The sequence below is a fragment of the Myotis daubentonii genome, chromosome 5, assembly GCF_963259705.1.
Source record: "Myotis daubentonii chromosome 5, mMyoDau2.1, whole genome shotgun sequence".
Classification (NCBI taxonomy): Eukaryota; Metazoa; Chordata; class Mammalia; order Chiroptera; family Vespertilionidae; genus Myotis; species Myotis daubentonii.
Genome location: NC_081844.1, coordinates 109,061,384 through 109,088,405, shown reverse-complemented (window position 1 = coordinate 109,088,405; position 27,022 = coordinate 109,061,384). Strand labels below are relative to the sequence as shown.

Sequence of the window (27,022 nt, the reverse complement as noted above, 5' to 3'; positions counted from 1 at the left end):
ACTTAAAATACTGCTGGATATATAGGTGACCAATGTGAAATCTTTCAACAGGACTCATATTTAAAACTTTTCATGTTTTCAATTTTCAATGTTAAAAAATAACTGAGATGATACAAAAAATCCTGGCCAATTCTTGTTTCATCTTAGGAACTTACTTTGCAGGATGAGCGATATGGAAGATTTGTTTAATTTTTTGTGAGAAAAGGAAGAATTAAATTCAGAATTCAAAGTGGCTCTGATGGGTAAATCCCACTAAAGAATAAATATATTCTGAAATCCTATTTTCATGGCGAGTCTTTAAAAATGTGTCCTGACAAAGCACTTTCTTCTCATAAAGATGATGAAAAGAAGAAGAGCATTTCCAGGTGGAGACGGCAAAACAAGAACTCAATACTTGCCTTTAACTCATCTTGACTAGCAAGCAGGCTGCTACTAGGGTTGATAATGACTCGATCTTCTCTCTTTGGATAATCTGGGTTTTCCAGAAGAAAATTACAAAGTCTGCAAAAATAAATGAGGTTATTTTCATACTGCTTCCAAATCCCACACTTGCCCATTGATTCAAAATGTTTGAAAAATGAAGTCCTGCCCGGCCGGTATGGCTCATTGGTTGAGCATTGACCTATGAGCCAGGAGGTCACAGTTTGATTCCTGGTCAAGGCATGTGCCTAGGTTGTGGTCCTGATCCCTGGTGTGGGGAGTGTAGGAGGCAGTCAATCAATGATTCTCTCTCATCATCAATGTTTCTATCTCTCTCTCCTTCCCTCTCTGAAATCAATAAAAACATATTTTTTCAAAAAATGGTTAAATTATAAATTGTTTTACTACAATAAAAAAAGAAAGAAAGAAAGGCATGGTGGTATACTCACACATTCAAATCATAATAATTCTTCAAATGAATTAATTCCTCAATATAGCCAGTTGCTACATCTGGAAATCTTGCTTCCTGGAAAGGAATAAAAACATTCTGTACATTTCATCCATTAGAATGTTTTCAAATTGCAATAAAAACCAGATGTCAGCCCTAGCTGGTTTGGTTCAGTGGATAGAACGTTGGCCTGTGGACTGAAGGGTCCCGAGTTCCATTCCAGTCAAGGGCAGCACATGCCCAGATTGTGGGCTCAATCCCCAGTAGAGGGCGTGCAGGAGGCAGTTAATCAATGATTCTCTCTCATCATTGATGTTTCTCTCTCCCTCTCCCTCTCCCTTCTTCTCTGAAATCAATAAAAATATACAAAACACACACACACACACACACACACACACACACACATACACACACACACAGCTGTCAAATAATTACAAACTAGGAAAGAGCTATAAAGCAAGTTTGATTCTGGCTTAAAACTCCACACCAGGTGCCCAGATTTATCTGTCTATATAGAATATGGAAAGACCCCTGGAGATCACCTGGTCCTTCATTCTTACAATAAATATGGAACATTTCTGCCCAGGCAAAGGGATTCAAAGTGGAATAAAGTGTGATCTAGTGCTTACCCGCAGGAAGCACACAACATAGTGGGCCAAATGAAAAAATGTAGTGAGGAGGGTTAAGAGAGTGCTCAAAGGCAATGGGAAGCAGAATCAGGACATAAAGCCCTGTACTGTTAATTTTTTTGAAAGGGAGGGAGAGAAACATTAATTTGTTGTTCCACTTATTTATGCGTTCATTGACTGAGTGGGATTGAGCCCACAACCTTGGTGTATCGGATGACGCTCTAATCAACCGAGCTACTTGGCCAGGGCTCTGCACTACTTTTTATTTATTTATTTATTTATTTATTTATTTGATTTTTTTACAGAGGAAGGGAGAGAGATAGAGAGTTAGAAACACCAATGAGAGAGAAACATCGATCAGCCACCTCCTGCACACTTCCCACTGGGGATGTGCCCACAACCAAGGTGCATGCCTTTGACCGGAATCGAACCCAGGACCTTTCAGTCCACAGGCTGATGCTCTATCCACTGAGCCAAACTGGCCACGGCTACTTTTATTTTTTTAAAAATATATTGTCATTGATTTCAGAAAAGGGAGAGAGAGAGAGAGAGAGAGAGAGAAACATTAATGATGAAAGAGAGTTGATCGGCTGCCTCCTGCATACCCCATCTGGGGACTGAGCCCAAAACCCAGGCATGTGTCCTGACCAGGAATATCTATCTGTGACTTCCTAGTTCATAGGTCGACACTCAATCACTGAGCCACACTAGCCAGGCTGTCCTACTATTTAGATCAATGTTAGCCAACAGAACTTTTACAAAGATGGAAATGTTCTACTCTGTGCTTTCCAATGTAGTAGCTGTTCAGCCCATGTGGTATCGAACACTTAACATGTGATGGGTGGCACTGAAAACAAAACTTTAAATTTTATAGACATTTAAACTTAGCCAGCTGCATGAGCCTACACATTGGACAGTGCAGCTCTAGATAATTTGGTAAACCTGCTTTAAGGTTTACTAGAGGGATTGCTCTTATGACAGCACCAAGTTATCCATAATCTACAGCTAGAATCCCAAAGGGCTTGCTGGGAGTTTAAAAATAGATTAAGAAATTCTGATTTAATTTTCATGTTTCTCTTCTATTCTATAAATGTACCCCTTAGGAAAGTGAAGTCCACACGCACAATGTTTCTGCAATGAAAGGAAACTCAGTATATTTAGTGTCTATACTTATTTACTTAATGAAATCAAACTTACTGTTTCTTCCACTAGTATTGCAACAACTTCCTGGTCTACTTCATTAGCTTCTTGCTCCCAAAGGTTTTCCAAATTGGGCTCCTGAGATCCTTGTAGTGGAAAGGCTGGGCCTGGCTCGTCGTCGTCTATTGCTAGCTGTTGGTCGTCAAGCTCTCCTAGAAGATGGGCGGGCTGAGAAGAGGGGCCTGGAATGCCGTCGTGCTGGGGTTCTGGTCTTGGAAAAGCCGGCCTTGGAAAAGCCAGCCCCAGGGGCTCATGCTGATAGAACAACGGGCCCAGTTCTGCTTCAGGCTGCCGCTCCTGAGGAACAACCTGGTTTGCTCTCTCACGGGGCTGCTGGTTTAGAGACTGGAAGTAAGGAGGGTTTTCTAACCAGCAGTCGTCTTCGATGGTCTGATCATCTAGCATATCAGTCGAGTCTCCGAGGTTTAATAGAAGGTCTGTCTCTGAGTCTTCAGATGACTGGTTCTGAGTGTCCAAAGGATCATTATCTGGAATAAGAAGGCCATTTTTTCTCCAGATGATTTTTGGCCCTGATCCGGGGTTGACAATATCATTTGTTGCTTGGTTATGACTTGGTCCAGGCTTGGGTTCTCCTTCTGTTTGGCCATTTGGATTAATGAATTCAGAAACTCCAGGAGGCCCAAGATCCAGAAATTCATCGTAGTCATCCTCAGAATCATCCTGTGCCCCAGAATCAAACAATGAGCCGTTATACACTGCAAAATAGTTGTTCTTATTTGATTCAAAGGCTGCTCTAGACTTTTTAGGCCTTTCTTCTCCCCAACTTTTGAGATCTTGCCACTGGGCAGCTGGTTTGATGAGATTGGGTCGTGATGTCTGAGGTTTACTTGTCTAAGAAAAAATGAAATTTTAATAATAATTCAATTTCTTTCCTATGTCTATGGCCTCCTTATGTACTTATATGCAGCTTCTGAGATAGGACAGGAAAGAAACAAAAACACCTTCATCCACAAAATTTATCCTTCACACTTGTGGTAGCACTGAAATCTGATCATACTATATTCACTATCAGAATAAAAGTAGCCATTCTTATATTGAAGTCTGAATTATAGTTTGAATTATAATTTCATTTAAAACCACTAAAACAGAAACTACTGGAGAGAAAATAATGAAAAAATGACAACACATTAAAAAAATGAAAAATAAGTTTTTTTCCTCCCCACAAGACTAAAAAAATTTAGATAACAGCAAGCATTGGTAAGGCTATGGGACACCGGCAATGAAATTAGAAGAGTAATTTGGCATTATTTACTAAAATAAAAAATGTAGCCCTGGCCAGTGTGACTCAATTGGTTGAGTATCGTCCTGTTGCAACGAAGGATCACTGATTCAATTCCCCGTCAGGGCACATGCTCCGGTTGTGGGTTCAATCCCTGGTTGGGGGATGTGAGGGAGGCAACCAAGCGATGCTTCTCTCTCATATCGATGTTTCTCTTACTCTATCTCTCTTAAAAAAATAAATACAATTAAAAATAAATAAATAATGTATATCCTTATGCTCATCATGGGTTAAGTTTAAGAAAACTCACTTCTGTCAGGATGACATCATCATCCAGGTCCTCTTCGTCATGTTGCTGAGAAGCTGAGGTGACCATCATTGGAACTCCTTCTTCATCAGAGTCATCAGAAATGGTGATGGGTCCGTCTCTGAGACTGATCCAGTCTAAAAACAGGCAGAAAATACTGTTACCAGGAGGTGGGCACAATCACATTCTGTTCTTTAGATTTCAGTTTGGGGATGCAAAAGGTCATGTCTAAAGCCAAGTTCGTGGCTAGTGGTATCTCCTCAAGTGACACGTACCTAAGCATTAAGAGCCATGTTTCCATGCTGATCTTTGCCAACAATACATTTTGGGAACCACTTGAGAAAATCTGACAATTCCTTATGCTCTTTTTCTTTACAATTCCTTATCAACTTTTTCTTACACTCAGCTGGAAAAATCTGTTGATGAATCTGTCAATTTCTTAAAATTGAAATCATACCTACCCTCATGTCTAATCCTCCCAGGGAATAAAACACTGTCATTCAAACTGATAGGTCTGAAAAAAATTTCACTCAAAACAGTAAAATTTTTAAGATTTAAAATATTAAGATTGCCGAAGCCGGTTTGGCTCAGTGGATAGAGCGTCGGCCTGCGGACTGAAGGGTCCCGGGTTCGATTCCGGTTAGGGGCGTGTGCCTGGGTTGCGGGCACATCCCCAGTGGGAGATGTGCGGGAGGCAGCTGATCGATGTTTCTCTCTCATCGATGTTTCTAACTCTCTATCTCTCTCCCTTCCTCTCTGTAAAAAATCAATAAAATATATAAAAAAAATAAATAAAAAAAAAAAAAATAATAAAATATTAAGATGTGCTCATCTTAGCCATAACCTTAAGTATCATTTATAGAAACATTTCAATGTTTTAACCAAACACTGCTATAGCATCTTTGATAGTAAGCAATTTAACATTCCTAGTTTCTTCTTAAATATAACTAGAGCTAAATATTATCTAGATATAATAATTCTGTTTGCCTATAACTCCTTTAATTTGTCTGAAGATAGATCATGTTGGATGTGAATTATTGAATATCTGATATTTTTTCCTGTATAGCTCCATGGGACTGTTAAAGCTAAAATGGGCAATGAAGTGAAAGTGCACTAACTGTGCTAGAAAATAAATATTTAAGAAAAAAGAGCCCTAACCGGTTTGGCTCAGTGGATAGAGCATCGGCTGCGGACTGAAAGGTCCCAGGTTCGATTCTGCTCAAGGGCATGTTACCTTGGTTGCAGGCACATGCCCAGTAGGGGTTGTGCAGGAGGCAGCTGATTGATGTTTCTCTCTCATCGAGGTTTCTAACTCTCTATCCTTCTCTGCCGGGGTCCAACCCCAGCAGGTCCAGGGGTCCCCAAAGGTGTGGACGGAGTCGGCGAAGAAGGAATGACACGGAGACAGCGTTCAGTTGATCAGCAACCTAGCCAGGACCTCTAGCCCGGATCTCCAGAGAGGTTCTGCTTCGGATTTCCAGCGAGGTTCTGTAGCCATGTTCCCTCACTAGGTTCTCCAGCCAGGTTCTGTCCAGGCTCTCCAGTCAGGTTCAGTGTCCAGGTTCCAGTCAGGTTCTCCTGCCAATCTCTGTAGTCAGGTTCAGTCCAGGATCCCTTGCCATGTTCTCCCGCTAGGCTCTGTCTCTAGGCTCCGAGGCCAGTCCCAGTCCAGGATCCTCTGGCATGCTCTCGCCAGCGAAGTTCTTCTGTCTCTAGGCTCCGTGTAGGTTCTGTCTTCTGAATTCTGTCTCCTGAGTTCTGAGTGTTTCTGTCTTGTTACAACTGTATTTATACCAGTTGATTCAATCCTATCAATCTCTATTACAAAGGTTAGGGCGTTTCTTATCTCCATTCCAGGGAGAAAAGATTATGTAGTTTAAGCATGATTGTTCGTAGTTAAAGGGATTAATTACCCGCCTGGCACTTAGTTAAGAGGTTTTATTCCCTCCCTAACTTCAGGGGAAAATCCCTACCTGGGGAAACCACCTTTCTCAGAGACCTTGGTTAAAACACATAGTGCCAAGAACAGTATGCCATATATGCCAGGTCCCTTGAAACAGCAAGCATGGACCGGCTCCCGGCACTTCTCCCTTCCTCTCTGTAAAAAATCAATACAATATATATTTAAAAAAAGAAAGAGGTCTCATATTACAAATTTTGAAATTTCTCCATTAAAGCGCTAACCTTCCTAAAGGTTAATGCCTCATATATGTATTTTATGGTACCAAACGAACAATTTGAAAAGCAATCTAAAATCAATTATCTCATTTCATTCCTGCAACAGAGCTGTGGTAATGCCAGGGATGGCAGTTTAAAACAGGTTAAGTCTGTGTGCTCTAAGGTCAGATTGCCTGGGTTAAAATCTCAGCTCCACCACAGGCTCAGCTAGCAAAAGGCTGCTGTTATCTTTTTAAACATACATTTTCTCAACATTAAAAAAAGGTGAACAATGGTGCCTACCTCAAGTAATTGTATTAGTTGAGAAAGCTCACATAAAATGCCTATTTTAGTACTTGACACACAGTAAAGTTGCCTGATTTCAAGTCCTTTGCTACCTACACAGTAGAGTGATAAATCTAACCAATTGAACAGAGGGCCTGGGAAGTACATGATAGAGGACGTCTGGTTAAATCTGGCAAAATGAATTTAAGTGATTATCATCACTACCTCCTGAAACCTCACGAAAATGATAGTAAAGGAACTTAAAAGCATAACCTCTCAAGTACACAAAGAGAAAGGGAGATGACAGCTGGCAAGAGATAAACAGATGGCCAGACCTCTAGCAGAGTGGAGAAGGCTCAAATGCAACCTGCAGAGACGGAAGCCAATCAGAAGTGGCCTAATTCATTCTACAGAATCCTAAATTTTCTTGAATAAATATTCTTTATTACTGTATGTCTTTTGTCATTTCCAGTCTTTAAATGTTGTTTTTGACAATTTTGTCTAACTTTATCATTGATTTTGGAGAGAGAATTTGCCAAGCTTCTCACTTGGCCATTCAGAAGACCCACCCTGTGGAGGTCCACTCTAGCTTCTGAGCCAGAGAGGTACTAGACACCAGGCTGGGGTCAAGAAAGGAAAGGGGTGCCACTGAAACAGCATAATGAATAAGACCCCCGCTACCTTCTGCTGGTTGGCTCCCTGAATGCTGGCAGTCTTAGATTCCAAATGCAGGAAACTGTAGATTCTTCTCTGATAGAATAAGCCTCAAAAAAGGACCCAATGAAAAAGCTGGTTTGAAATCCATCATCTTTACAGTGAAGCCCAATGGTTGACAAGATTCTCAACACTCCATAAACACATTAGCTTTTAAAAATATACTTTAAAAAATTAAAGTATATATAGCAAAGTCTATGAATCAAGTGTATAACTCCATGAACTAATAATACAAAAAGTCCATACCTGTAACCTGTAAAACCACCATCACTAAGGGCAGCAAATACAACATTTCTAGCACATTAGGAATTTCTTAACTCCGCAGATTAATTTTCCTTGTTTTTTTTTAGTATATTCTTTTGTTTCTAGCTTTCTACATCCAAGATGTAAGAAATAATATATCCAAGATGAATCCATGTTGCTGCATGTTGCAGTAGTTCCCTTGCTGTATGTAATCCACTATATGACTATTCCTTAAATTAATTATTCTTCAGCAGATGGATATCTGGGTTGATTCCAGTCTTGGCTGTCCTGGACAATGCTGTTAGGAACATTCTTGGACATGTCTCTGGTACACTCATTTCAGTTGGGTACATTTTTTGATGGGTCATATGGAAAGCTTATGTTCACTTTTCGTAGACAAAGCCAAACAATTTTCCAAATTGTTTACACCAATTTACACTCCCACCAGCAGCGTAGAAGAGTACTTTTTACTTCTTGTCCTTATTGGTACACAGTCACGCTAAATCATTAAAATATTACTAAAGGCCCGGTGCGCGATCAGGAGGGACCCGGGGAGGGCTCCAGGGCGTGTCTGGCCCAACTTGCCCAGTCCCGACAGGCTGGACCCCAGCAGAAGCTAACCTACCAGTCAGAGCGTCTGCCCCCTGGTGGTCAGTGCGCATCACAGTGACTGGTCGAATGGTCAGACACTTAGCATATTAGACTTTTATTAATAGACCTACAGCTGCTTTCACAATACAGTGGTAGAGCCGAGTGGTTTCAACAGAGACCACATGACCTGCAAAGCTAAAGTGACTACCTGGCCATTTCAGTGTGCTGAGCCCAGGTATACATGACTAATTTCCCAGCTTTATATTTTATTCAATACTAGAGGCCCGGTGCACAAAAATTTGTGCACTCGGGGTAGAGGGGGGGTCCCTCAGCCTGGCCTGTGCCCTCTCACAGTCTGGGACCCCTCGGGAGATAACGGACCTGCTGGCTTAGGCCTACTCCCGGGTGGCAGAGGGCAGGCCCAATCCCTAGGTGCAGCCCCTGGTCGGGCTCAGAGCAGGGCCCATTGGGGAGTTGGGGCGCCGCCTCGTCATGTATAGAGCAGGGCAGATTGGGAGGTTGTGATGCCACCCTCAGTCACGCTCAGGGTAGGGCCGATTGGGGGGTTGGGGCACCGTCCCCTGTCACACTCAAGGCAGGGTCGATGGAGAGGTTGCGGCGCCACCCCGTCACGCACAGAGCAGGGCCAATCCGGGGGTTGGGGCACTGCTCCCGTCACACACAGAGCAGGGCCCATCAGGGGGTTGGGGCACCGCCCTCTATCACCCACAGAGCAGGGCCGATCAGGGGGTTGTGGCCCCGCCCCCTGTCACGCTGATCCCGGTGCCGGGAGGCATATTACCCTTTTACTATATAGGGTAGAGGCCTGGTGCATGGGTGGGGCCGGCTGGTTTGCCCTGAAGGGTGTCCTGGATCAGGGTGGGGGTCCCCACTGGGGTGCCTGGCCAGTCTGGGTGAGGGGCTGAGGGCTGTTTTCAGGCTGGGAGTGACTGAAGTTCCCAACCGCTCCTTTTTTTCTTTTTTCTTTTTATTCTGGGCCAGCTTTACCTTGAGGCTTGGCTCCAGCTCTTATGCCTCCCTGAGGCTGAAAGTAGGTTTCTGGCCTTTGCATACAATGTTGCAAATCTGCTAGCTGAAGTCCGGTGGTATTTTTTACAATGTTTCTTAAACTACCCGCTCAGAGGCCTGCAGCCACAGGCGGGGAACGTTGGTTTCCTCCAAAGATCCTCCGTCACTGAGGCAAGCAAGCCTCATGTTAGTTTCAAGCTGCCTGACTGCCGGCCGCCATCTTGGCTGACAGTTAATTTGCATATCTCGCTGATTAGCCAATGAAAAGGGTAGCGGTTGTATGCCAATTACCATGTTTCTCTTTTATTAGTGTAGATATGCATTTTAGTTTTCTTGACATTTAGCTTTGTTTTCTTATGCACATATAAGTTTTCTTCAAAACATGATATTAGATGCATCTCATAAGCTTCAATAGATTGTATTTTCACTATCATGCAGTTCAAAAATTTTCCCAATTTTCATTGTTGATTTCTTTGAACCATGGGCTATTCTGAAGTATACTATTATCCATACATATAGGGACTAATTATATTTCTATAACTGATTTATGACTTAATTCCAACATAGCTAGGGTATCTACATATATAAAAGCCTAAGCTACTGAACAACCAGAACGACAGGTCAACTGGTTGCTATGACACACACTTACCACCAGGGGGCAGATGCTCAATGGCAGCGCTGCTCAGCTTACTGACCCGTCCTGGAAGCCCACCAGCCCAGTGGCAGCCACTCCCTCCCTTAGTAGTCCTGCAGGTCTAATCTCTGGAGAATGGGCCAGGCACCAATGGAACAGTGCCACTGGCCTCCTGAAAGTTGGCCTCGGGCACCACGGCCACACCCCCTCCTTAGACACTAAGCAAGGAAGAAAGGATATAAAAGCGGCCGCAAGGTGGCCCCCTACAACCAGCGTGAACATCAATGGGATGGATCTGGATCCCGGGCTGGCAAGGGCATCCCACCACCTGCCCAGAGGGCCGATCATGTCCCCCCTCTGCCCCTGGGACCCCACCTGTGCACGAATTCGTGTACTAGGCCTCTAGTATAATCTACATGATTTCAATCCTCTGAAAATTGAAACTTGTTTTGTGGCTCAAAATATGGTCAATTTTGGTGAATACATTGGGTCTATTTCATACACGTCTATTATGTCAAGTTTGGTGATCTTGTTCTTCCAATATTCTATATTCATACAATTTTTGTGTGTCCTTGACTCTCTTCCAGTTATTTAAAGAAACATGCTAAAATTTCCCATTATGAGTGTGGATTTATTCATTTCTTCATTTCTTCTTCTAGTTCTGTAAGTTTTTGCTTTGTGTATTTTGACACCATGTTACTGTGTAGGGATTAGAACTGTTTTATCTTTTCAGTGCACTGACTCTTTTATCATTATGAAATCTTATTAATACTCCTGGCTGGAATGTCTATTTTACCTGATAATATATAGACATGCCAGTTCTTTTTTTTTGCTACTATCTGCATAATGTATCTTTTTCATTCCTGTAGTTTTAAACTCGAATTTACCTTCATATTAAAGCCTATTTTCACTAGGTTTAGAATTCTAGGTGAATATTATTCAACAATTAAAAAGGACTAAATTACTTATACATGTAACACATGGATAAATCTCAAAATAAATGATGTTGGGCAGGATAACTCAGGCACAAAAAATACATACTGCATGCTTCCATTTATATGAAATTGTATAGCAACAAAAGGCAGACCAGTGGTTTCCTTAGTCCAGGAGTGGGGTGAAGACTGGCTGCAAAGAGGCATAAAGGAATCTTTCTGGGGTGACAGAGATGTTCTACGGCATGACTGAGGTGATGGATATATGGGTGTATTCATTTTTCAAAACTCACTGAACTATACACTTAAAATGTGTGCATTTATTGTATGTAAATTATCTATAATAAAAGCATAATATGCTAATTAGACCAGGCGACCTTCCATTTGAAGCTGGGGCTATGAGGGAAGCCCGGGTCCCGGGTGCCAGAGGGAAGCCAGTGCTGGCAGCCAGGGGAAGGAAGGCATACTCTTGCATGAATTTTGTGCATCGGGCCTCTAGTAGCTCAATAAAGATGATTACAAAAAAAACCTATAAGGGTTGGCATAATAAAAATTATTAATACAGCTAATAAAAACAAAACAATTCTGTATGCCTAAAAACAGTCTTCATGATGGGTGCAATACATAAAACCTAACAGAAAAATATACCTCCAGGGAGCACCCTTCTAGTTGCTTGGTGGGATGCTCCCCAATTCATGAATTGCTTAATAAAGCCAATTCGAGCTTAAAAAAACCACCACCACAACCACAACAACAAATTACTCCAAAGTCAATGTTTTCCCAAAAGGAAATTATTGTTCTTAAAGAAACTTTCAAGTATATTTAAGACTTAATTAAAAAATAATTACATTCATTTATACATGTTCAGAAAATTTGGAAATGAGCATATATACAAAGTATATCTAATATTTAAAACTTTCTTAACCACAATAAATTATAGCTATAATCACTACCAAGTTAGAATATACAATTTAGAAAAGCCTTAAAAAATCAGTATTTCCGCCCAGCCTGTGTGGCTCAGTTGGTTGAGCGTCGTCCCAGGCACCAAGAGGTCACTGGTTTGATTCCCAGTCAAAGCACATGTCCAGGGTTGCAGGCTCAATCCCCAGTGCGGGGCCCGCAGGAGGCAGCCAATTGATGTTTCTCTCTCATCAATGTTTCTATCTCTCCCTCTCCCATCCTCTCTCTCTAAATTAAAGTATATTTTTAAAATCAATATTCCTGCCGTAGCCGGTTAGGCTCAGTGGATGGAGCGTCGGCCTGCAGACTGAAGGGTCCCAGGTTCGATTCCGGTCGGTGGCATGTACCTTGGTTGCGGGCACATCCCCAGTAGGAGGTGTGCAGGAGGCAGCTGATCGATGTTTTTCTCTCATCGATGTTTCTAGCTCTCTATCTCTCCCCCTTCCTCTCTGTAAAAAATCAATAAAATATATTAAAAAACAAACAAACAGCCCTAACCGGTTTGGCTCAGTGGATAGAGCGTCGGCCTGCGGACTGAAGGGTCCTGGGTTCGATTCCGGTCAAGGGCATGTACCTTGGTTGCGGGCACATCCCCAATGGGGGGTGTGCAGGAGGCAGCTGGTCGATATTTCTAACTCTCTATCCCTCTCCCTTCCTCTCTGTAAAAAAATCAATAAAATAAAACAAACAAAAAAATCAATATTCCTTTTGTAGTACTCATAACTTGCACAGCTTAAGCAATTTTATTTCTTTTTCTCAACTTATTTGCTTAATAAAATTTGCTCAATTTTAAATGCTTTGAAAGCCAAATATATATAATTTATCCCCTGCTGGAAAAAAAAAGTCATCAGAAGCACAAAATATTACCAATTGGAAAAAACAGCCACACAAAAAACCCTGGTACAACCTCTTTCATGAAATTATACTTGCAAAAATGATCTTTTCCTACTCATTGGCTTAAAATTTTTTCTTAGTGATGTATAAATGTGTACCAGGATTTGGCAGGAAATTTCATATATGTTTAGGAATGAAGTTATAGAAATGCAGGCTTCCTTCCCTTTATGAAGCAATGAATTTCCCCAAATTTAAGACACCGTAAAATGAAAGAATACATGTCCTAAAATTCCCTATAAGGCTAAACCAGAATCTCCTGGCAAATACTTTAGCAATAGCTTTAGTACTTTTTGGTCTGGAGGAGTATTCCTTTGCAATCACTATTCCTTCAAAAACAGAGAATTGCCACTTTTCTCAAACTCCAACTTAAGGACTACATGGTCACAGCTCTTTTTAGACTGTTAATTCATAGCTTATTAATCTACTTGTGATGGAAGATTCTTAACCTTCAGTCATGCCATTAGGTATCACCATTTGACACAAAATTCTAGTCTGGTAAGTCCATTTACACCTGATGCTCTGAGACCTAAAAATGAGACATCTCTGGGTTCTGCATGGTGAAAAACAGGTTCATTTTAAAGAAGATATAACTGTAGTACTAAGGGAAAAATGGTAAAAGGAGAAAGTGAGAACCAACACTTACCTTGTCCCTGGTGGCAGTGAAAGTTGTTCAAGTGAATTACCTCTTCATTGTTATTTCCCTCTGCCATTTTCAAATGCAGACATAACATTTGCTTGCTAATATCTAAACATGGTGACTACCTGTTCCAAAGGGACAGAAAACGAAGAAAAAAAGAACATTAAGAATGAGGGAAGTATTAAAACTCTTCCCATGTATCTGGTGAAAACACCACAAAGAAAAAAACCTAAATGAATACATAACTAAAGTTAATAAAGCCAACAAAAGAGGAAACAATCCTATATAATAAAAGGCTAATATGCAAATAGACCAAATGGTGGAACGACCAGTTGCTCTGACGCGCACTGACCACCAGAGGCAGATGCTTAATGCAGAAGCTGCCCCCTGGTGGTCAGTGTGCTCTCACAGGAGTGCCACTCAGCCAGAAGCCGGGTTCACGGCTAGCGAATGCAGCGGCAGTGGTGGGAGCCTCTCCCACCTCAGAGCAGCACTAAAGATGTCCGACTGTTGGCTTAGGCTTGCTCCCCGTGGGGAGCAGGCCTATGCCCTCAGTTGGACATCCCCTGAGAGCTCCTAGACTGTGAGAGGGCGCAGGCTGGGCTGAGGGACCCCACCCCCGAGTGCATGAATTTCGTGCACCGGGCCTCTAGTGGAAAAAATAAGAACAATTACTGCAAAATAACATATAAAAGATAAATAAAAGATCAAAGGACAGGTGGGACATATAAAAAACAAAAAGTATACTTAAAAACTCAATTATATGGCAACCAGTGGAATGGAAGGGAATATTTGTAAATCATCTAATTGATAAGGGGTTAAAATCCAAAATATATAAAGAATTCATATTACTTAACACCAAAAATACAAATAATCCAATTTAAAAATGGCAAAGGACCTAAATACTTTCTTCCAAGTAAGATATTCAAATGGGCAACAGGTACATCTAAAGACAACATCACTAATCATCAGGGAAATGCATATCACCTCACATCTGTCAGAATGGCTATTATAAAAAAGACAACATATAACAAGTATTGTGAGCATGTGGAGAAAAGGGCACCCTCCTACACTGTTTGTGGGAATGTAAATAGGTAACATAACTGTGCAAAAAAGCTTGACACCTTATAATTACAGTGGAAGATATATGTCCCCTAAAAACCCAACAATCCACTGCTAGAAGTCTGAATTATAGAAACATAGTTTACATGTATCAGGTGTATGCACAAGAATGTTCACAGCAGCATTAATTCTACAAGCCAAAAACTAAAAGGGACATACATCAATGATAGAATGGACAAATACATTATGGTATATTCATATAATTAAAACCTTATACAGAAAAAAAAATGAAGCCATTACAGTCACATACAATGTGGGTAGATATTTTTTTTTAAATATATTTTATTGATTTTTTACAGAGAGGAAGGGAGAGGGATAGAGAGTCAGAAACATTGATGAGAGAGAAGCATCGATCAGCTGCCTCCTGCACACCCCCCACTGGGGATGTGCCTGCAGCCAAGGTACATGGCCTTGACCGGAATCGAACCTGCGACCCTTGAGTCCACAGGCCGACGCTCTATGCACTGAGCCAAACCGGCCAGGGCCAATGTGGGTAGATATTAAAACATAGTTACTTAGTGAAGGAATCCAGACATAGAAAGTGTGTGTTTTGTGTGTGTGTGTGTGTGTGTGTGTGTGTGTGTGTGTGTATGGAATGATTCCATTTAGATAAAGTTTAGGCACAGACTTAAACTTAGTTGTTTGGGGTGAAACTTATTTCTGTGTTATATTATACTACGAAAAGTTAGGGGAAGCAAATCCATTATAAGGGAGGTGAAAGTGGTTGCCTATGTGAAACAGTAATTGGGAATCAGAAGGAGAGTATTATTACTTTTAATTCTTCCTATAATTTGTGAACCATTTTTCCTGCTTTCCTTTGAAAAATTACAAGAATGAAAATCAATAAATAAGAACCAAAAGGGTATAATTGTAACTGCTATGGGGCCTCTTTAGTTCCAAGATCCTATCTGTAACTTACCCACTCAAGATTTTTCTTTATACCTAAGAAAATCTCAATTTTCTTTGCCTTCCTGGGAGAAATTATGTACTTTAGAAGTTCCCCACCCGCTTTCTCTCATTAACGTCTACAAAGATAAACAGTCAAATAATATCAGCATTTTCCAACTTAGATAATACAAAGTTGTATATCAAAATGGTTTTACAACAGAACTTTCTGGTATCTCTAACTGGACAAAGGTATCTCAAATTTTAGAAATCCCACATCCAAGCATAAGTTTGTCTCACTTGAAATAACAGTAATGCTATTTATAAATAGTATGACATAAAGAAAAGCTCTTGTCAAATCTGAACTGCATCGGTTCAAGTACTGACTTTTCTTTCAAATGTAATTTTTAACAAAATATATTTTATTGATTTTTTTACAGAGAGGAAGGGAGAAGGATAGAGAATTAGAAACATCGATTCAGCTGCCTCCTGCACACTCCCCACTGGGTATGTTCCCGCAACCAAGGTACATGCCCTTGACCGGAATCGAACCTGGGACCCTTCAGTCCGCAGGCCGACGCTCTATCCACTGAGCCAAACCGGCTAGGGCTCAAATGTAATTTTTAAAAAGTATTTTGAACACTTAATTACAATAACCAAGTTTCTTATTTCTTCTTTTACCACAACTAGGTTTCTTCAGTTTTACACTGTAAATCAAAAGGAACTGTGATTTATTTTACATCTAATTTAGAATGTCAAGCTTGTAGTTAAGCAAGTTTCTTCATGAATAGCACACAGTGGCCCGAAGCTGCAGTGTGAAAAAGAATCTGATGAAATTTCTACTTCTAATTTCTCTGTAAAGGTCATTCAACCCCCTAACAGTCAGTCCTCTCATCTGGGCTTCAGATCAGACTGCTTAGGTATAAACCTGGTTTCACCATTTAGTAAACCAGTAACTGCGCAAAACACTTAACCTCCTTTTTTTTTTTTTAATATAGTTTATTGATTTTTTACATAGAGGAAGAGAGAGAGAGATAGTTAGAAACATCAATGAGAGAGAAACATTGATCAGCTGCCTCCTGCATACCTCCTACTGGGGATGTGCCCACAACCCAGGTACATGCCTTGACCGGAATCAAACCTGGGACCCCTCAGTCCGCAGGCCGATGCTCTATCCACTGAGACAAACCGGTTTCGACAAACACTTAACCTCTTGAGTCCAGTTCCTCCATTTGTAAAATAAAAATATGATTTTAAAACCAAATTGAGTTAAATATAGTGCCTGGGACATAGCAACTGTCACATTATGACTATTATTATTATCTGTGAAACAGAAACAGCTATTCTTATCTTGTAAGGCTGTGTTGAAGATTAAATAAAATATGAGAAAGCAGCCTTGGCCAGATGGCTGTTGGCGGGAGCACTGTCCGGACACCAAAAAGTGGAAAGTTTGATTCCCAGTCAGTCACATACAGAGGGCAACCAAATGATGTTTTTTCTCTCACATTGATATTTCTCTTTCTTGCTTCTTTCCATTCTCTAAAAAGAAAACCCCAGCCCTGACCAGTTTGGCTCAGTGGATGGAGCGTTGGCCTGCGGACTCAAGGGTCCCAGGTTCGATTCCGGTCAGGAGCATGTACCTTGGTTGCAGGCACGTACCCAGTGGGGGGTGTGCAGGATGCGGCTGGTCAGTGTTTCTCTCTCATCGATGTTTCTAGCTCTATCCCTCTCCCTTCCCTCTGTAGAAAAATCAATAAAATATATATATTTTTTAAAAAAACAACCAAAAAAAAAAAACCATCCAAAATATCTTCAGGTGAAGAATAAAATACGTGTGTTTGTGTGTGTACATATATATATGTATATGTATATATATATATATATATATAGAGAGAGAGAGAGAGAGAGAGAGAGAGAGAGAGAGAGAGAGAGAGAGACACATTTTGTGTATGGTAAAAGCCATCAAAACAAGAGCTTTATCACAAGTATACAGTAGATACAGTGTTTATTTATAATAAAAGTTGGCAATGCAGCCAAACAAGGGGGGGATGAGTGTATTTTTTCTCTTACAAGTTACTTTTCACTAGTATTAAAACTATTCACAGTAAAACCCTTACTTCTCTCTATAAAAGATACTTTGTTTTCTCTCTGGAAGTAGCAAGAAACTATGTCTTTCACTTATTGATCACACAACTGAAGAAAATAGTTAAACAAAAGTGAAATCCAGAAATTAGAAATGCCACCCAAAAAAGATGATTTCAGTTCTTGCCTCTTCCCTTTATTATAAAAATTATGTTTATGACTATATTTTATAGTCAAGTATCAGTTAATGCTTTCAAAATAAAACAAAAAATTAGCACATGCCCTAGCCGGTTTGGCTCGGTGGATAGAGTGTTGGCCTGTGGACTGAAGGGTCCCGGGTTCAATTCTGATCAAGGGCACATGACCGGGCTGCGGGCTCAATCCCCAGTGGGGGCGTGCAGGAGGCAACCGATCAGTGATTCTCTCATCATTGATATCTCTCTCTCTCCCTCTCCCTTCCTCTCTGAAATCAATAAAAATATTTTTTTAAATATATTTTATTGATTTTTTACAGAGAGGAAGGGAGAGGGAGAGTTAGAAACATCGATCAGTTGCCTCCTGCACACACCCCTCCACTGGGGATGTGCCGGCAACCAAGGTACATGCCCTTGACCGAAATCGAACCTGGGACCTTTCGGTCCTCAGGCCGACACTCTATCCACTGAGCCAAACCGGTTTTGGCTGAAATCAATAAAAATATTTTTTTTAAAAATTAGCACATATTTCATAATTTCATAACTGTGAAGAATCTTTGCTAGTACTACTATATTTTTAAAATTTAAGTAAACTTAGATGACAGCTACTCCATTCTCTTCCACTCCTACAATTGTCCTTCCTTTTATGGATGAATCATCATGAGAAAACATTCACATTTTATGTATTTACTAGAGGCCCAGTGCACAATTCATGCACAGGTGGGGTCCAGGGCCCGCCTGCCCCAATCAGGGCCAATCAGGCTGGGCCAGCCAGGGTGAGGGGCCAAGAGCGGTTGGCAGGCCGGCCTCACCCGATTGGGGGGTGGGGGTGGTGGTGATCAGGGGCCACAGGCGGTTGGCTGGCTGGCCCTGCCCTCCGGTCAAACTCCTGGTCAAGGGGACAATTTGCATATTAGCCTTTTATTATATAGGAGGATTTATTTTTGTTAATCCTCACCTGAGGATATTCTTCCCTTGATTTTTAGGGTGGAAAGGAGGGGGAGATGATTGGAATCAAACCAGGGACCCTTCAGTCTTCGGGCCAATGCTCTATTCACTGAGCCCAAGTGGCTATGGCAAGAGTTCATATTTTAATCCTTTTCTACCTATGCCCTTGACTATATCTTACTCACAGCTGTACTTCCAGTGTCTCACAGTCGATTGATAAGTTAGTGGCCCCCAAAACATCTTTCTGTCAGAGACTGAAACTGTGAATCACAGCCATATGTAAACAGAGTCAGGTAAAATAGCATACGTGACAATCAGTTTCGCAGGATTTTCTTCAGTTATAAAGTATAGCCAATAATAGAAAACAGTCAGAAAAAATTGGGAATCACCCATGGTTCTTTCATGCAATTTTCTGGTTTTCAGAATTGCATCTTTGCATCCTCATGGCCAGAGACAGACGGGTCTGTCTCTAACAATCATTTTCTTCTCATTCTTCTATTCATGTTACTTGTCCTTTTTTCTTTCCAATGCATATTCCTAGAGTTTTGTAGTGTTCCTGCTTTCCATAGTAATCTCCATAAATATGCCTGTCACTGCTGTAGACACTGACTTGGAAGTAATAAAAGATGTTTCAAATGTATTAAATTAATCTCTGAACATTCCCAGGGAAAGGTGGGCAAAGCAGAGTCAAGTACAGGCTAGGAGAAGCTGACATGCTCATCATACCAGCCCCACACAGTGCCTCCTCCTAACATATTTTTCAAGTGTCTATAAATGAATTTTGCTCTTCATTCAAATTCTAGCTTCTTAACCAGTATTTGGATATCTATTCTTTCTAAGCCTGTACTAACATTTAATCAATATTAAATCAACACAACAAAAAGTTAATAATGGCTATTTCTAAATAGTAAGTTTAAAGTTTATATTTTTTGGTTCCTTTTATTTTCTGATTTTTCTATACTAAATTGGTATTATTTACATTAACACTTAAAATTAAAATGCAGTAAAAGAATTCAACAAATATTTATTGTGAGCCTGCCACATTGTGTAAATAATGTGTTATACATCATGGTGAATAAATATCAAAAAATACAACATGGATCTTGCCTCAAAGAACTTGAGAGTCCCATCAATAGGAAAAGCCTATCCTATCCTATATAATAAAAGCCCAGCGATCGAATGGCGGAACGACCAGAACAACTAGTCAACCGGTGAATATGACACACACTGACCACCAGGGGGCAGACGCTCAAAGCAGGAGCTGCCCCCGGTGGTCAGTGCGCTCCCACAATGAGAGCGCTGCTGCTCAGCTGACCAGGATGAGCGACTGCTCCTGCAGTGGGCTGATCCCTGCAAGCCACACCCCCCACCAGTGCTTGAATCCCATGCACTGGGTCTCTAGTATTCATATAATTAACTATCTAAAAAGTATAAAGTCATTAGTGCAATAAAAAGACTATTCCAATTGGGAAGGGCAGACAGTCAGGAAATGTTTAACAGAGATAGCAGTTTTTAAGCTAAATTGGATGTTGTGACAGCTCCAGACTTAGCCTTTAAAGGACGCAGCAGCTTCCATCTTGGGCTCTTGAAGCTTAGTCACCATGTGGAAAGCCCTGACACACAACATGGAGAGGGAAAGGCCAGTAGAACCCAGCCTTCCCACAGTCTCTGACAAGACTTGGGAATGAAGAAGCCATTTTGGAAGTGGGTCCTCCAGCCCCAGCCACCTGGTTTGACAGCATGTGGATGAGAAAAAACATGGCCCAGGTGAGCCCTTCCCAATCTCCTGACTCACAAAACTCTTAATAAATAAAATTGTTGTACTAAGTAACTAAGTTTGGGTGTGGTTTGCTATGTGTCAACACCTAACTGAAGCTCAAATTTTATTACCTATCCAATGGGAAGCAATGGAGAGTTGTGCTTTAAGAAAACCAACCTAGCCCTAACCGGTTTGGCTTCAGTGGATAGAGTGTCGGCCTCCGGACTGAAGGGTCCCAGGTTCGATTCTGGTCAAGGGCATGTACCTTGGTTGCAGGCAAATCCCCAGTAGGGTGTGTGAAGAAAACAGCTGATTGATGTTTCTTTCTCATCAATATTTCTAACTGTCTATCCCTCTCCCTTCCTCTGTAAAAAATCAATAAAACATATTTTTAAAAAAAGAGAAAAGAAAAGAAAATCAACCTAGTTGTAATATATGAGACAGACTGTAGAAGACATCTGGTGGCAGGAAACCCAGAAACAAGAGCTAGTGAAGTCTGAACTAGAGCTAAAAGCAAGCAGGGGAGGAAAAAGATACGAGATACTGATTTTAGAATTAGATTCAATAGGATTTTTGTATGTAATTAGCAATCAGGGCAAGAGGGAGAAAGGAGTCAAAGGTGACTTAGATGTTGAGATCAGGTAACTGAAGGATGGTGATACTATTAAGAAAGAATAAGGCAGGTGATGAATTCAGAATAAGAAAATGCAATGCGGAGGAACCAAGATGGCGGCATAGGTAAACACCGGAGTTAGCTGCCTCGAACAACCACTTCAAAAATACAACTAAAAGACGGAACGGACATCACCCAGAACCACAGGAAGGCTGGCTGAGGGGCAATTCTTCAACTAGAAGGAAAGAGAACAGCATACCGAGACTCAGAGGAGGAGCAGTGCGGAAAATACAAAGGTGTGGAGGTGCCCGTGGAGCGGGCTGGCGGCTGAGGGCACGGTTGTCTGTTTCAATCGGGAGGGAGTCTCAGGCTCTGAGCTCCAGTTCTGGGCGAGTCTCTAGGGACCCAGACTCAAAAGGGAGAAGCGGGACTGTTTGGCATCAGTCGGAACTCGAGGGAGCTTTTTCTCCGAGGTTTGCAGCAGTTGCTGGGGCTCTGAGAAGCAAAGCCTCTGGGAACAGGACTAAGAGCTGCCATAACTGCTCCCTCCGCCCTCCCTGTTGATCCTGTGCGACCCGCCCCGCCCAAGCCCTGCGCAGAGCCATTTGCCGGATAGCCTCAGGCAAAGGCTAGATTAGCACCTCCCCAGAGGACAGAAGTTTTCCCACTGCAGACCCAGCTGATTCTCACAGCCAGTTGGCCTGGAGGTCAAATAACCCCCAGTATTAACTACAACAATCAAGGCTTAACTACAAGACTGTGCACAAAGACCACTAGGGGGTGCACCAAGAAAGCATAAAAAATGCAGAGACAAAGAAGCAGGACACAAATGTCAACGGAGAATACAGAATTCAGAACCACACTTTTAAGGTCTTTCAATAATTTTCTAGAAACTGCTGATAAACTTAATGAGATCTACAAGAAATCTAATGAGACCATCGATGCTGTGATAAAGAACCAACTAGAAATTAAACATACACTGACTGAAATAAAGAATATTATACAGACTCCCAACAGCAGACCAGAGGAGTGCAAGAAGCAAGTCAAAGATCTGAAATGCGAAGAAGCAAAAAATACCCAACCGGAAAAGCAAAATGAGAAAAGAATCCAAAAATACGAAGATAGTGTAAGGAGCCTCTGGGACAGCTTCAAGCGTACCAAAATCAGAATTATAGGGGTGCCAGAAGATGAGAGAGAGCAAGATATTGAAAACCTATTTGAAGAAATAATGACAGAAAACTTCCCCTTCCTGGTGAAGGAAATAGACTTACAAGTCCAGGAAGCGCAGAGAACACCAAACAAAAGGAATCCAAAGAGGACCACACCAAGACACATCATAATTAAAATGCCAAGAGCAAAAGACAAAGACAGAATCTTAAAAGCAGCAAGAGAAAGAAACACAGTTACCTACAAGGGAATATCCATATGACTGTCAGCTGATTTCTCAACAGAAACTTTGCAGGCCAGAAGGGAGTGGCAAGAAATATTCAAAGTGATGAATAGCAAGAACCTACAACCAAGATTACTTTATCCAGCAAAGCGATCATTCAGAATTGAAGGTCAGATAAAGAGCTTCACAGATAAGGAAAAGCTAAAGGAGTTCATCACCATCAAACCAGTATTATATGAAATGCTGAAAGGTATCCTTTTAGAAGAGGAAGAAGAAAAAGGTAAAGATACAAATTATGAACAGCAAATACATATCTATCAACAAGTGAATCTAAGAATCAAGTGAATAAATAATCTGATGAACAGAATGAACTGGTGATTATAATAGAATCAGGGACATAGAAAGGGAATGGACTGACTATTCTTGGGGGGGAAAGGGGTGTGGGAGATGTGGGAAGAAAATGGACAAAAATCATGCACCTATGGATGAGGACAGTGGGTGGGGAGTGAGGGTGGAGGATGGGGTGGGAACTGGGAGGAAGGGAGTTATGGGGGGGAAAAAAGAGGAACAAATGGAATAATCTGAATAAAGATTTAATAAAAAAAAAGAAAATGCAATGCATGTTAATTTTAATAAATAGACAAAAATGAAAGACCTAAGGTAGAATGCCATCCATAATTACATGTATAATTATGCAAACAATTAGTCTGGAGTTTAAGCAGAGTTTAAAAGAGCTCTAGCCCTGGCCGGTTTGGCTCGGTGGATGGAGCGTTGGCCTGAGGACCGAGGGGTCCCAGATTCGATTCCGGTCAAGGGCATGTGCCTTGGTTGCGGGCGCATCCCCAGTGGGGAGCGTGCAGGAGGCAGCTGATTGATGTTTCTCTCTCATTGATGTTTCTGGCACTCTGTCCCTCTCCCTTCCTCTCTGTAAAAAAACAATTAAAATATATTTAAAATTAAATAAATAAATAAATAAAAGCTCTAAAAATCCTGTAATCAGTATCTTTCTACAGTAAAAGTTTTAATAAAAAATTAAATTAAAAATCTTCATTGGGTAGGCTAGAGTTTAACATATAACATTAAGATTTCCCTTAAAAAAATTTTTTTCCCCTTAACTGTCAACTGAATATCGGTTCAGAAACTAGAATAGTTAAGTAAGCACTTTTTCATCTACAAGGGGGTAAAACAAAAAAAAAAAATCAATGTTTTCAATGACCTTTTTATAATTGAATTCTCTTGACACCATCCTTTTTTTCCCTGCCTACAGGTTCTACCCTTAGATGTTTTAATATAGCACTGAGAGTTTGTTTTTTTTAAAACCACAAAACTCATCACGGTAGAATCAAAATCCTTGCCATGGCCTGCAAAACGCTGCCTCCTGACACTTGCTGACACAGCTAGCCTCACCTCCTCCTTCTCCCCCATTCACCATTCCGCGGTGATAATGGCTGTTTCTTGAATGTGCCGTGCTCCTCCTTCACTTCCAGCTCTTTTCTCCGGCTGGATAACTCCTCAGTGCCTCTCGCTGACCAAATGAACTCTACCATCCTTCACTTCATCTTAAATGTCACTTCCTCAAAGAAAAACTTTTCCTGACTATCCCCATTATTCATGCACACATGTCTCACTCCTTCAAAGGACTTAGCACACTAATAATCTACAATTATTTAGGAAGCTGTGTTTAATATCCACTTCCTCTGCTAAAACAAGTTCTAAAAGGTAGGACCTTACATCTTATTTGTTCCCATAATCCCAGGACATAGCACACTGACAGACACAAATTAAATACTCCATAAGAGCCTTTTGAATAAATATCCACCGGTATAGCAGGATAATTAGGAGAATGAACTGGAATCAAACTGAGTTCAAATTCCAGTCAGACACTTGAAAGCTTTGTGATTAGGCAAGTTGTTTTTCAGCACCTCATTTTCTTCCTTTTAAAAATAAGAATAACAAAACTCATGTCATTGAGGATTAAGAGTTACTATATGGAAACCACTTAGAACAATATCTGGCACATAGCATCATGTTTTGTCCTATTATGATTAGCAAGGAGGATAAAATAACATGGTTAGAGCCCTAGCCGGTTTGCCTCAGTCGATAGACTGTCAGCCTGCAGACCAAAGGGTCCAAAGGGTCACGGGTTTGATTGCCGTCAAGGGTACATATCGAGCTTGCAGGCTCCTCCTGGGACTGGGCCTTAATCGGGGTACCTGCAGGAGGAAACCAATCAATGTGTTACTCTCACGGATCTTTCTGTCTTTCCCTCTCTCTAAGAAATCAATGGGAAAAATATCCTTGGGTGAGGATTAACAACAACGACAAAAGCATGGTTAGGGCCTGGCTGCGTGCCAACCCACGAACAGGAGGCCACGGTTCCATTCCCGGTCAGGGCACATGCCCAGGTTTCCAGCTCCATCCAGTGGCAGGGTGCACAGGAGGTAGCCGATCAATGGTTCTCTCTCTCTCCATCTCCCTTCCTCTCTGAAATCAATAAAAGTGTATTTTTAAAAAATAACATGGTTAGGTGTGAAATTAGTTATGATGTCACTGAAATCTTAACAGAATATGGTAGGCACTCATAAAACAGCAGCCACCAGCCTGAGGGGGTAGCTGGTTGCAGCTTGTGACGCACACCAAAGGGTTTGATTCCCTCAGGGCACATGCTTAGGCTGCAGGTTTGATCCTGGGTCTGGCAAGAACCGGAGACAACCAATCCATGTTCCTCTTTCACACAGACGTTTCTCCCTCTTCCTCCCCTCCTTTTCCTCCAAAATCAATTAACATATCCTCTGGTGAGGGTTAAAAAGAAAAAAAAAAAAATAGCTACCCTGGACGGTGTGGCTCAGCTGGGCGGTTTTCAGTTCAATTCCCTGTCAGGGCACAGGCCCGCTTAGGGCTGGATCCCTCCTGCAGGCGGCAGCCTGTGGCTGTTTCTCTCACACACACCTCTCTCTCTCAATATCAATAAAAATGTTTTGCTTTTTTTTAAATAGCAGCTGTCAGCAAACACGGATGCTCTCCTCTATCCGACTTTATAAACTTTCAGTCTCCCTGACCCGCACCAACTTCCTTCTTGCATATCTCCACAGGCTGAAGCAGGCATTTAGGTTTCACAAGGAGGGCCCAGGTCGGCCGGCTCTCCAGCTATTTCCTCAAAGTCAGCCGATGCCTGCCCCTCACCCTCGCCTCCGCCCTCACCTGAGGGCAGGTTCCTGGCGGCAACGAATCACAAACAAAAGCAGGGCAAGGCCAACTCCTTCCTTTGGACAAGGTGCTCGAGGCGGAGTCGGTCCCGGCCTCGGCCCGCGGGCGCACAGCTTCCCCCTCGGCGAGGAGCGCGCCCGGGACAGGCCCCGCCGAGGCTCTCAGCGCCGCGCCTCCGAGTCTTCCCCGCGGTCCCGGCGGCTGCCTGTGGGAAGCCGCCCTGGAACCAAGCGGGCCCCGCAGGCACTCGGCGCGGGCGGCCACGGGGCTGAAGGGGCCCGAGGTGGTGGCGACGCGGTGCACAGGGTGCGGCCCCGTCCCGCGGGCGCATCGCTCTGGTCCCGCGCCCCGCGCCGCGGGCACGTCCGTCAGGGTCGCCTTCTCCGCGGCGGGCTCGGGCGCCCCTGGACGTCCTCCCGAGGGCTGCGGAGCTGTCGCCGGCTTTCGGGGGACACACCCCCCAGAGCGGGGTGCGGGGCTGCGGCCCGCCAGCCCCCGGGCCGGCCCCGGAGTTCAGTCAGAGCGCCTCGCCCCCCGCGCTCCAGGCCGCGCGCGGCTCCACGGACGCCGCCTCCCGTGAGGGCGGGCGCCCAGGAAAGTCGGGACTTTCGGCGCCTTCGCCCTCGCGCGGCAGGCCGACGGGCCGGCCCGCAAAACTTCCCGAAGTGACGGGAGCCGGGCAGGGCCCTCCGGCCGCGCGCGCCTTTGTCGCTCCCGCCTCACGGCCGCCCCGCGCCCCCGCCGCCCCTCACGGCCGAGGCCCCCGCCCGACCCCGCGCTGGAGGAGGCGCCGGGCGGAGACGCCATTCGCCTCAGGAGCCTGCGGAGGAGCCGCGCGCCCGCGGCCGCCACTTACTCGCCACTCAGCTCTCCGGCTCGCGAGGCGGGCTTGGAAGCCCCCGTCGCCGGGCGCCCAGTCGCCACAAGCCGCAACCGGCAGCTCCGTCGCGGCCGCGGAGGCCACCGCCGCGCTCCTTCCGGCCCCGCCGCGGCGTCAGCGCGCGCCTGCGCACAGCGCCCCCTCCCGACTGCTGACAGGAAGAACCATAGAGGCACCGGGCGGGGCGAGGGGCTGGGGAGGGGACCATAGAGAGGGCCGCCCGGCCGCCGCTCCCTCCGCTCCCCGCCCACCGAGGCTCGACTCCCCCTCCAGGCGGGAGGACGGAAGGACCCGAAACGCCCCCGACCCCGGGAGGTGTGGCTGGCGCCCTAGAGTTTTTGAAAAGGGCGCGGGGGCAGGTGGCCTGGGAAATCCACCGGCTGTGCACCTACCACACCCGCAGCCTTTGCAAGTCATTCATTCATTCAACACGGATCTTCGGAGGCTTCCCGTGCGCCAGGCACTGTGCTAGGCACTGGGGATACACAGGTATGGAGAGAGGGCCCTGTTCTAATGAAGCTTCTGTGTAAGCCGGCAAGTCAATAACTAACTTGAGAACTAACTAGCGAACTAACTCACTCAAATATTGGCTCAGGCAGGAAGTGTTCAGGAAAAATAAAGT

The 27,022-nt window shown here is 43.2% G+C and overlaps 1 protein-coding gene across 8 annotated transcripts in view; it reads right to left on the bottom strand.

The window, feature by feature from the left end:
- Nucleotides 1-26,513, bottom strand: part of RNF216 (ring finger protein 216) — a 119,264-nt gene extending 92,751 nt beyond the window's left edge. For 4 of the 8 annotated variants that reach the window (XM_059699353.1, XM_059699358.1, XM_059699355.1 and 1 more), the window contains exons 1-7: nt 26,377-26,508; nt 24,479-24,526; nt 13,327-13,441; nt 4,248-4,381; nt 2,695-3,549; nt 870-946; nt 399-501 (exon numbers count right to left, since the gene is read on the bottom strand). In XM_059699353.1, the coding sequence (XP_059555336.1) occupies nt 399-501; nt 870-946; nt 2,695-3,549; nt 4,248-4,381; nt 13,327-13,414 (1,257 nt within the window). In that variant the 5' untranslated portion in view covers nt 13,415-13,441; nt 24,479-24,526; nt 26,377-26,508. Of the gene's footprint in view, nt 1-398; nt 502-869; nt 947-2,694; nt 3,550-4,247; nt 4,382-7,367; nt 7,437-13,326; nt 13,446-24,478; nt 24,527-25,143; nt 25,582-26,376 lie in introns of those variants that run through there. The other 4 variants (XM_059699354.1, XM_059699359.1, XM_059699352.1 and 1 more) reach the window with 4 other exon arrangements.
- Between the last annotated feature and the right edge of the window lie 509 nt (nt 26,514-27,022).